The 12482-nt window shown below is 40.4% G+C and overlaps 1 protein-coding gene across 1 annotated transcript in view; it reads right to left on the bottom strand.

Moving 5' to 3' along the window:
* The window catches only part of SYNM (synemin, intermediate filament protein), a 23017-nt gene that overhangs the window by 9621 nt on the left and 914 nt on the right, over nucleotides 1–12482 (bottom strand). Inside the window, exon 2 of the mRNA XM_010572028.1 lies at nucleotides 6259–6383. Within this exon, the coding sequence (XP_010570330.1) occupies nucleotides 6259–6383 (125 nt within the window). The remainder of the gene's footprint in view (nucleotides 1–6258; nucleotides 6384–12482) is intronic.

Genomic DNA, 12482 nt, shown 5'->3' with positions numbered 1-12482 from the left:
GGCTAGAAGCATGTGAGCGAGGGGGGGACCGGCCGGGGGGGGGGGGGGGGGGGGGGGGGGAGGCGTGCAGTGCGGCAGGGGGGGCAACTAAATGCATTCTCTAGAATTACTCAGCTGCTCTAAAAAAAATAAAATTGTTGGCTTCTTCCATATACCAAATACAAAAAGTAGATACTAGGGTGATCTTATTCAGTTCTAGAAGTTTTAGAGATGGTTATCCAGTAAGACCGAGTCTCAGAATTCCTGATAAATTCTCTGGAAATCTTTGTGTGCTTTCCTTCCCTCCTGCTGTCCACATGCTTGTACTGTCTGACATAAAATATGTCCAGCCATTTTTCAAAAAAAAGAAAAAAAAAAAAAAAAAAACAGTTTGTCCCTTTTCTGCTTTTGCCGGGCAACAAGCTATGTTATCCCCCAAAAAAGTGCTCAACTGCAGCATTCTGGTGCAACAGCCTAGAAATTTCTATGGCAGGTTTTTTCAATATGCGACAGAATGCTATCATCAGTACAGTAACTTTGGTGGTTTTATATTCACTTCTACTAGTGAGATATCTGCTTCATCATTTCCAGTTTTGGAAATGCCAGATGTTTTGCACTGATAACATACAGCTGCAACATGAAAGTTGTCAAGAGTAAGGCTGGAGGATTACGATAGCCAAGGCTTCTGACTTCTGGGGGCGGGAGCTGAAAGCAGTTTAGGGTTGTGGTATAAACACATTTGCTGGGCATTTCTGTGAAAACTAACAAAGCAGGCATTTTAAATGTCACCTGTAGATTTCACACTTCACATGACTGATCATTGTGGACATTTTATGCTTCTTTTGGTTTCTGACTGCCTCTAGATTCGGTAGGACAATGCTACATCAGCAAAATACCATTAGTAAGGTTTTCTTTGCAATCATGGATTTGCCTAGATTCAGAAGAAAAGCCAGGTTAGTATTACCTAACATATTTACAGGTCATTTTCCCCCTTAAAACAGGCTCAGATGGATACCTTTACTTCTTTGTTAATCAAAAAAACAAAGTAAAAGCAATTTGTCTTCCTCTGTGTTAAGAGAGGCTTTGTAGGAATTAGATGACTTCAACACATACAGAGAATGTTCCCAAGACCAAACATCTGAGCTGACAGAGCTAGTGAGTGCCAAACAAATTGCTCAGATAGACACGTGCTAGAGAAGCTGGCGGTGATGTTGCAGAGAGATATCAAGGAGCTGGCAATGAAAGTGTTAACCATGACGAAGGAAACTAGGAATGTGGGTAGTTTGACTTAAGGATTTCTGGCTGCTGTTAAAACAACAGTTGTTCAGTTGCTGCAGCAACGTATGAAGTCACTAAAAATAAGTTCCAAGAGGTAACTGTATATGGCAAAGGGCAACAGCACACAGAAAACTGGATCTGAAATATTACTACTGAAAATATGTTGTATTCGAAAATGAAAAGGCAAAGCTTCATGAAACCTCTATAAAACGGGACAGTGAATCAGTGTTTTACTGTATACAGTTCATAGTATGTAGGTCCTCAAGCTTATCAGATAAACAAGAAAATGTTAAACTGACTTCGGCTTAATAAACTAGCATGAGAAACTGTAGTGTAATGTCCTGAGCACTGGCTTGGAAGTCAGCAAACTCAGGTTATGTTCCTCAGCTCCACCATAGCTTCAGTTTATGCACGTCATTTTGCTTCTCTGTTCCTTTACATGCTTTCGTAATACTAATAATTTAAACTATAACCTCTTCATGGTGAGGACTGCTTTTAAACTTAAACTGCCTGAAGAACAGGGTGTTAATCTCAACTATATGAACTCTTAAGTATTCACAGTAATAACAAAAAACATTCCTCCAAGCAGCACTTCTAAAAAATAACCATGTCAGCTACTTCCTGGAAATCAGGTCCCAAATGACATATACACATTGTGTTAACACTTAGTTTAAGTGTTGCCAGAAAATATTCCAACTGCACCTTTAACTCATTTCATTATTAATGTCATTTATCTAAAGTTAGCAGCGACATGCTAGTCAGCCTGAAGACCTGCAGTGTGCTGGATAACAACAGAAATAACTAGTCCATGTAAGTAGGTGGATGAGATAAACTGGTTGGGGTGGGGAGAGAAAAGTTACCAAAAACAAAAGGATGCAGTGCAAATGTTATCATGGCCATTCACAACGGCAATGACTTTGTTTCAACTACAGAAACCCAAAATCTCAGATGGGGCAGTTAGCCAGCAGGCTGTAAAAATTCATCCTCTGTATCCTTGGTATTTGGCAAGAAGTTACAAAAAACCAAAACCTCTCCAGGAAGTGGACTGGAAGAAGAATTTTTAGGGGTAAAGGCCACTCCACATTTTTTTTCCATCACGGGATGGGAGGACAAGCACTGTGTGAAGAACAGCAGGTAACTGACTGCATGTTAAATCCCCTGGGTGTAGAAAACTCAGAATGTTCTCAAAATGAAACAAATACAGGAATAGGACATATTGGATGGTATAAGTTATGAACAGGAAATAATGAAACTGACTGAAAAAGCTGCGGTGAGCAGCTGAGGAGGCCTTAATGCTGCTGATGATTTCTTGAGAGGAAGGCATGGAAAGTGTCAGAAATATTGATGTAGGAAACCAACCGAAGGAGGATTGTAAAGTATGCCTGGCAAGTGTATTAACAGATCCTGACAATGACCATGACAAAAAAAGAAAGGGAGAGGGGGAAGCTTTGTAGCCTCCACTGCTTAAAGATGCAGGGTGGTAACCTAGAAGAGAACATTTCCATGAACTAGGATTTCAAAGGAAAATGTTTTACCCTTCAGCAACAACTTATTTTAGAGAGGAGAGAAAAACTACTTAACCTATGGTGGACGCTCTGGGCAGCCTCTGCTATTTGAAGAGAAGCAGCTTCTGATAGCTGAAGAGAAAGGCTTGATAGTGAATCTGATCCTAGGCACATTTCCTATCTCCTTTTAAAATTAAGAGTCTTACACAGTGAATAATTCACCACTTCTCTCTGGAAATAGAACTTAAGCATAGTCTAAGTAGTTGCAGTTTTGCAGGATTCCAAGAACACACAACAAAACTGCAAGACATGTGATAAGTATTTACTTCACCGGTGAAAAAGGATTGCGAATGAAGATTTCCATGAGTGTAACTTCATAAAGCCACATAAGACTTATATTTCACTTCCTGAGTGAGCCTCAGCTCCCAGCGCAGGAAGAGTGAGCAGAATTGGAGAGGAAGTACCCTTGGTCCTTCGGGAAGGGTGTTCCTTGCAACAATGATCCTTCTTGCCAGTCCAGGAGCAATGTTGACTAACGGAAAGAACTGGCTTTAAAACAGGACCTGTAGAAGTTGTAAAACAAAGAGAAAATACAGGGTGGGAGATACAAAGAAAGCTAGAAAAAGTAGACTAGATACCACACCCTTAACCTATAATGGCAGGGGGAGAGGACGTGCCAAGGCCCTCATGGAAATTTCTCAATGGAAAGTTCAGGATGTTGAACCAAGTATGAATAGGTGCCTTTTGTTTCCAATACGCATAAGCAAGAGCATATGCCAACATCCTTCATGAAAACAAACAAGCTGGCTTCACATGCCCTGGTTGTCACAGATAAAAAGACCTGGGCAAGGAACAGGATTTGAAAAAGTACACAGATGAGCAGGCCTGAATTCTTTTACTAGACAGCTTACTAACTGGATCCATATTGATTCCCTCCCACAGCAGTGTTGATAAAGGCATACAGTAGGAAAGGCATTATTTTCTTAAGTGAAGGGTGAATAATAAGAAAAGAGGAATAGGTAAAAATGTATAAATGTTAAAAAAAATCAAATCACTTTCCAGCTACTGATATTTTAGAAGAATTTTGTTTGCAGGCATTAGATAGCATGTTTTCTGATCTGTAGCAAGGCCCATTTCTCTGCTTTCATCTGTAGATCTTTTTCAGTAGGTAGATGCTCATTTGTCCACTGAAGTCTGCCTTGCCAACGCAATCGATGATACAAGTTGCGTTCACTACAATCAGATGAAGAAACCCTACTGGCTAAGGAGCTTCTTAACTGGGCAGCAAACACATGCTGCAGGCGATGCTGAATTGGCCTCCTTTCATTAATGAGGGCAGGGAATCCTTAGGCAAACCAATAATGCTCAGATAATCAGTGATATGACCTCTGGAGAAGTTCCAGAATTAAATGGGCTTACAAGGTTTCACAGAGCAGAAGCACTGATGGTTCACTTATTAACTAAGAGCGTGTCCACTGGGCATTGTCATTCCTACTTCTGGATGAAAACAATTCTGATAATTCTGTTATTGTGAACGTGCTAATCCCATTTTGCAGATGAATAAACCGAGGGAGAAAGTTTAAGTGACAACAGTAAAAGTCAACATCAGAGCTAGGATTACATTTAGAAGAATCATATGTTTTAGCAAAGTTAACAGAATTAACACACACAGATAAGGATCACAACTGGCTACCATTTCCATGGTTTCTCTGCTACTAGTAATGCTCCAGACACTACTGGCTTTCCAAGGATCACTGAGATCCCACTCCACCAACAAACATCCAGGTACTGTTGCTAACCAGTTGACCGCAAAGTACTTGTCCCACATACTGCTTGTGATTTCATCTTGTCTAGAAGCCAGCCTTGGTCTGTACCTCATAGCATACAATACTCAAGGCGTCTTGAACAGACCATTTTTGCTCTTAGATGGACTACTGGTTTTGCTCTTTGATGGACTACAGACATCCTTTGCTCACTAGTCTGTAATCAAGCTACTCAGAAGTTACTCTTTCAAGCTCCTCATATTTTCAGTTATGCAACTGCAATTAAATTTCATTTTTATCAGTGAATTGCTTTAGTCTACACATTTCACCCATAATTCAGCTTGTACCATCTTTATCCAGACTTAGATGCTTATTGGTTCATAGCAATGTTACACGCTTAGAACGTAGTGTTAACACTTCAGGACACAGAAGCATATATCATATATAACTGGTAATACCACTGTCTGTTTACACAGGTTGAATATGAATAATGCACACCATATAGACAAACTAATGACGGAGGCATACTCCTTAAAAAGAATACAAAAATAGGCTGACATTAAATTTCTGCAAATTATTACCTTGCTCAATAAGACGGCACTTCTCTGAAGATCAGTATCTCAATTAAATTTATTGAAAATATTGTGCTAGTTGTAGAAAAAAACATTACCTTTAAAATAAGGTAGTATCTTCCTCCAGTTCATAGCTTTTGGTTGGTTTAGGTTTTTTTCCCTTCTGAGTAGCTTTTATGCCATGTGCCAACTGACACATCATGATTCTCCAGACAGGAGAATTACTCTGGCTTTTCAACCCCACAGCTGCTAAGTAGCTAGAGAGATATACAGTACTGAAGATTCACTAGCAGAGATGTTTGCTGATATGTCACACCTGATGCAAACATGTTTCCATAACAAATCAAGGATGGAGAAAGCCAGGATTTAATCAAACAGACTTTTCTGTTATCTTCCCACTATCCTACAACTGAAACAAGAATGGGAAACTCACTACTTATATCAGTGCTGCAGGTGGACACATATTTAAACAATGAAACATGCCATATAAGTTGACAGATGGCAACTACACTACCTCATGTTTTATTGATTGCAATTTAGGGATACTGGCTTTTCACCTTGTAATCAAATATTGCGTTAACAATTCACATCAATTTGATACCAACTTGACCAGGACTAAGAAGGTTTCTTACATATCACTGTATTTGTATAAAGTTAATAGGATTCCTATGGATTATATTGGCTTCTCTAATGTGTTGTTCTGGGGATGGAGGAATAGAATGAATTACTACCAGAGATACTTTTGCTCGAGTGATCAAATTCCAGTCATCTTTGCCCACTAGTAATTCTTATCAGTATTACTAATGAATAGCAGTATCTTACTGTTCTTAGAGTTTTCCCAGAGATCTCGGACAACTCCACATGTATTAGCAGCTTTCTGAAGGAGCGTTATCTTCCTTTCACAGACAGCACAGTAAAGCACAGAATGGCATGGTGACCCATGTCACAGAACAAGCCAACAGTGAGCTAAAAACTGGCATGAGGGGTCCATTCACACTATTTAACAAACCGCAATACATACAAGGAGTCTTGATCTGAGACTCTAAAAGTAGCTGTGTGTATTTTAAATGCTGGAAATATGATGTATGGGGCTCCCATATCTATAAAAAGGGATTAAAATTCTCCTCTGATTAGACAATTGAGTGTGACTGCAATTCTTACCTGTAAGTTTCAATTTCAAGGATAAGGCCTGCTTTCACCTGCAGTAGTTCTTGGTAGTCCTTCAGGTAATCTGTGATTGACATGGTCAGGAACTGCTTTTCTTCTTCTAAGGCATCGATTATCCTCTAAACAGAAATGTTGATTTTTAGTTTTGAACCAACATAAAAATCTGTACACTTCAATGCCTAATAACTTAAAATTCTTAATTAAAAAAATAAGCCGAAAGAACAATAAATCAGTATGTTCCATTGCTTCAAAAACCAGAAGAAATCAGCTCTACGACCTTCCCATATACAATCTGAAATACATTGTTACTGAAGCAGAGTTTTATGCTAAGATTTCATTTTATGCCTTACTAAGCTAGTTAAATATTTCAGTAAAACCCATTCAGATGCCCTGTACAAAAGTTATCACATATACATAGCAAGGAAAATACACTCCTTTATAAATGTGACTCCTTTTGTCATTTTAAGAGCATAGCCATACATGCCTAAATCATACTTGAGATGAGGAATTTCAGCAATTTGCTTTGCCATGAGAACCTGGCCTGTTTCTCTTTATCAGTATTTTCAGTTCCATAGACATGTGGGTCCAAATCAGTTTTTGGATTCTAGCATCAGGAAATACTCATAGTGCCTAGAGGGTGAAGGATGAACCTCCAGCGGTTCCTTCAAGCCAGGTTTTCTACAGTATTTGGACACCTGCTTCATAGTCCACCCAGCTTTGTCCTAACTGCTACTCAAGATATACAAGGGATTGTTCATTTTCATCTTGATAACTAAATATAACTTTTTACCTTCATAGGTGTGTGCATGTATGGGAGGAGTGTAGTTATAGGACACCCACAATTGACTTGAGAGCAGCAGCACTGATGAGATAGTAGGTAAGGCCTGTCCACCTTTCTTTAAGAAGTTTTGGAAGTGGAGAGAGGGACTGATGAGCAGAAAAATACCAAAGTCCAAAATTATCTAAATTTGAAGATACTCTGAAATACTAAATGGAAGATTAAATACTGAAAGCTGTACACAACAGAAAAAGCTACGAAGACTTATGCAAAAGAACATTAAGACTTGATTTAGACCAAGACAACTGACTCTCATGCTCTTGAAAAGAACACTGCAGAAATAAGTGCTTTAATCACTGGTGTTACCTCTCACATGAAGGGCAAATTGCCATCTTCCAGAAAATAAGCCCTCCCATGATAATTGAGAGGAGCTTGTTCAGTACAGACTCAGAACTAAAAGTATCAGTATTACCTGTTCAGTACAGTTCTTAATGGTTTCCTCACTGTGGATAGAATCTACTAACCCAGATAAATCCTCCTCAGCCAACAGATTGATGCTAACCAAAATGCTATAGATTACACTTTGTTCTGGAGCTGGGAAGACAGAAATTAAATCTCAGCAAAGGCCTGATTCTATTTTGTTCACATCACTCTGCACTATGCAAGGATACTGAACTGTCATTTACAGAGCAAAATCTCATACGCATGTACAGCACTGAACAGGAATTCATGACAGCATATTTTAGATTGCATCCTAACAAATGCTTTGCAATACAAACTGGAAAGTCAAGACACTGACAGTCTAGTTTTAAAAAATTCAAATTACATCATTTACACGCAGCAACGTTCAAGTATCACAGTATGAGGAATAGCATAAAAATGAAGATACAGCAGGGGACTCCCCAGGCTGGTTAATGCCATTATAATATCCTAGGCAGAAGTAAGGTTTAAGAACTAAGAATATGAAGTGCTGGCATTTTAAACATTAATAGTATTTTTTTTCTTTTTTTCTTTTCTTTTTTAGTAAAAGTAAAAAGAAAGCTTTATGAAGGAAGCTGCCTGTATATTCATACACATGTGGGTATATCTCTCTATATAACACATGTTAATCTATTTCTTCATTTGCACTTGCAGCTCTTGTTAAATGATTACACTGATGTTTTCTTTGACATGACAAACCTTGCCTACAGTCTTCAGTGTACCTAAAACTTCCTTTTTATGGCAGAAGACAAATCATATCTGTATATCTTGAAAAAAAGCACTATCAGCCATCCAACAGCCTCATCCAGACTGCAGTAGAGGTAACATCCTGTATGGTCATGCACAGCAGCAAGCAGAACCACTGACCTTTAGCAGCTCTGAGGCAACAATCCTGTTCAAGAACTGACATAATGGAAAATCCCAAAATGAGAAGGGAAGAAAAGTGCCAGGCCCTGCTTTTAAAAGCAACAGGCTATCAACCAAGAATGGACAGAGTATTGACAGAACCAGAGGAGTCAGCAAAAGGAGCAAAAGACAAGAAAAACTGGATCTCTATGGGACCAACCCATAAAGGTGGTAAGAGCTCTGATACAAAACATGAAGTGACTCAGGCATTTGTGGCCTCCTCATACACGTACATGCATATATTAAAAAGAGCTTCACAATGCACAGGTCTTGCTGCAGTCCCAGATGAATCTATACAGGGAATCTGTACACCGGACTACAGAGTCTGTGGAGCTCTGAAACACTGGGGATATTCACACCCATCTAAAGACATAGGAACTTCAGTTTGTCACCACCAAGTTCTATAGCCTGGGTTTGAAAAGCCACCTAGATTCTACCTGATGGATTGGTAAAGCACTTGGGAATGATTACCATATGGGGCTACATAACTCAGCCAGCTGTGTAATAGTTCCAAAGGAATTCATTCCAACGGGAGCAGACATTGCATAGACTGGACAGCGGACAGCCGGTCATCTAGCCCTCCAGTCACTGATGCTTAAACATAATGCAGAGGACAATTGGTCTTAAGTACCATTTCCAAGTACGCCAAAAAGTACAGAAACCACTTTGGCCAAGTTCAGGAGATTGCAAGACGGCAAACTTCCATTTTGCAAAAGGTAACCTGTATTGTTGCAGCTGTGTTTGCATCACACAGGACTTTCTTGGAAAGATTTCTTTCTTAACCACATCAATCTCATGCTTCCCCCAAATCCAGTTGATGTCCTGCTAGAACTCAGTAACTCAATAGAAGTGATTTTCTTTCTCACCCTTCAGATGTTCCTTTCCAGGCAGCAGTGGGAAATTTTAGCAGGGCAGTAGAGGGAGAAGAATTTACTTGGGTTGTCCAAGCTGCACCTACTCAGGGAATAAAGAGAAGATCCCAGGCTCCAGCCCTTTCCAGTAAATCTGGTACTATCTACCAATCCCACAGCTCATTCAGTTGCTCGGCAAGGGAAGAACTGACACTCTGCACTTAGCTGGCTAGAAACTGGTACACAAGAAAATGCATATGACATTGATATTTTCATTTGACAAGATGTTTTCTTCTTTTCTGGAGCTCACAACACTGACGCAGGAACTGATCCTAAACCCACTGCATTAGTGAAAAATATCTGCCTCATTTCAAAGCAGCAGGATGAGCCATGGCCATTTTTACATCCAAAAAACACAGGGCTTTCTCAAATCACGTAAGTATTGTCACAGCACACAACTAAAATTATGGAAGAGACGTACTGAGTTCATCCCTTTAGCACCCAGGATCAGTGAAAATTTTCCAAACAATGTATGACTTACAGCTTGCCTGGTTCAGCTAAATTATAACTCCAAATACATACTTCTGTTTAACACTGCTGAAAGCTTTCATGAGGATAAGGACAGTGCAGGAGGCATGGATGGACATATAAGGCGACTGGATGATATATGGAAAATATGAATAAATCCAATTGACATTGCAGCTGCAATGAACAATAATCACTTGACTTAAATCTGTACAGACATATCATTTCTATGTGACACTTTACAATAAATAAGCATGGAACGGGTGGTCTTTAAAGACTACTTTAAAATCCATGCTGAACATACTTTTGCCAATAACAGAAATAATGAGGGAGGGGAAAAAAAGCTTTGATCACAAGAACAAAACCCGAAACAGCTGCTTCTATGCATTCTATAATTTTTATTCCTGGATGCAAGCAAAAGATATTTTATTTCTCATGTACAGTAGACTGGCCACTGGAAAAGGCCTTTCTCATTAGAAACCAAACATTTTAAATATGAAACCATTCAGAAGTTATAAACCTTGTGATATAATTTTCACCAGAATTTAAATATTATCTAGATATATATTCAAAGATAAGACAGCTCACGTGTTTTCAAGTTGGCTATCAAAGCACTTTTTTCTTCCTGTATTACTAAGATTTGAAGCTATCAAAGCACACCAAATGCTTCTGAAAGTAAACCAGAAGATTGTTATGTTGGTAGCAAAATAACAATCCATTTTTTAGTACTGAATCAGGACAATTCAGGGGCGTGCATTGATTTTGATTATCTGACTTCTACAACAGGTTGGTCTGTCTCCACTTGCTCTTCTGAATAAAATTCTTTAAAAATACAACCAGATACAGAGACAACACACCAGTATAAAAACACCTTGCTGAGCTGAAAGAAAGAGTTAGGTATCTGAACACACCCATTCTAACTGGCTTTAGAAGAAAAACTTGTAGCATGGATAGGGAGCTATACAAAATGCTACTATTAAAATAACACCATATTTAAAGGTTTTCAGTTTGAGCAATGATGATGGAAGTTCAATGAAATTTTCATTATAAATCCCTAATAACAAATATAGACAGCAAGGAGGACATATTTTGTAAATTGAAATAACTTTAAATATTAGTAGGCTTATGTACATTTATATAAACTTATATACCCTAAAAAAAAGGGAAAAAAAGAGGGTTTTTTTTTCTCCTTACATTTTCACCTGGCTTTGACTGATAGATAGATTTAATTAATGAGGATTTACATATAACATCTTCTTCTAAAGCTTTGGAAATGTTTACATACATGATTGGAAGAATGAATTGTCCTGTCAAAAATGAAAAAATAATAATATTTAAAAGTTAAAAGCCTTTCTGATTACTTCTTACATACCTCATCTGCCTCAGTTCACAGCATCTGCAGACTATGCAACTTGCAAACAATCTAGCAATGTACAAAAACCAGACGCACACAGAGCAACAGGTCTCAGTCCTTTCCCAATTGCCAGCATCTCCGTAATCTACCACGGCTGTCGGACACAATGCAATTCAGACAAACACTGAGCTCCAGCAGAGTGTTAATAAAAGGCCTAGCAATGAACAAAAGAAATGTTGCCCTCAGGAAATCGATCGATGGTCTGGATGATCTAATATGTGCTCTCCACTCTAAATTTGATGAACCGATATTTTGCTGTTCCGGTAGTTGCAGATCTGTTCACAAGCACAGGGTCATTATACATCGTTATGCCAAACGTTACTCTGACAGCAAGCAAGTTCTCAGCTACAGATGCTGTAACCCTCTGTTTAACACCAAACATCCACCTCAAACAGATACCAGTCACCTACATCGTTGAAGTTTTATTTAAAAAAAATCTGCCCTGCTCACTGCCTGTAGCACAGCAACAAGTCTTCCTGCCTTTAAACAACTAAAAGTTCTCTTACCTACGCTGGGGCCTTGGAGCTTTTCTCTAGGCTCGGGGCCCGCAGGGGTGTGTGTAAGGCAGGAAGAAAATTCAGATCATTTCTCTGATCACGAAGGTCAGCCTCAAGTCTCAGGCTAGAAGGGGAGCTTCGTGTCCCACCGCACGGGGACTCGGTGCATCTGCTCCTAGGGACCACTCCACATCCCATCTGCTTAATGCCAACCCGAGCCGGAGCCCTGGCAAGCCCGCGCGCCAGCTCCATGCTCTTGGGCACTTGCCAAGGGCAGGTTGGGAAGGGAGCACCTGTCACCAGGAGGATGTCCTCGGGGTCACCGTCTCCCTTTTGATCGCCACCCTTCGCACCCAGCTCTTCCCAAACGGAGCAGGGGCTCTCACAGGGACTCCCTGCTCCACCCAGAGAGGGGCTCAGCAGCAACAAGCTCTTGCTGGGCCACCTCCTCTTCCAGCCTGGGGAAATCCTACTGCAGGGAGGCAAAGCGGGGCGAGGAAGCCCTAGCCCACGCAGGGTCGGAGGGGTTTAGGCAACTTCCCGCCGCAGAGGGAGCGGGAGGGATGGGAGTTAGCCTACGGGAGCGGAGTGCCAGGGTCGTGGGAAATGACAACTCGCGGAGGGCCAGGGCTGAAGGGAAAACGCGAGCGGGAGGGCGGAAGGAGACCCGGAGGAGCGCCAACACGAGCACCGCGGGGCGGGAAGGAAGCGGCACGGCTAGAGTGTCCCGGCGCGGAGGGCTGGGAGAGGCCCGGGACCGGGGGGGG

This window comes from Haliaeetus leucocephalus, unplaced genomic scaffold (assembly GCF_000737465.1).
Source record: "Haliaeetus leucocephalus isolate CR32 unplaced genomic scaffold, Haliaeetus_leucocephalus-4.0 Scaffold339, whole genome shotgun sequence".
Classification (NCBI taxonomy): Eukaryota; Metazoa; Chordata; class Aves; order Accipitriformes; family Accipitridae; genus Haliaeetus; species Haliaeetus leucocephalus.
Note: the sequence above shows the minus strand (reverse complement) of the source record. Positions and strands in the feature narration are given on the sequence as shown.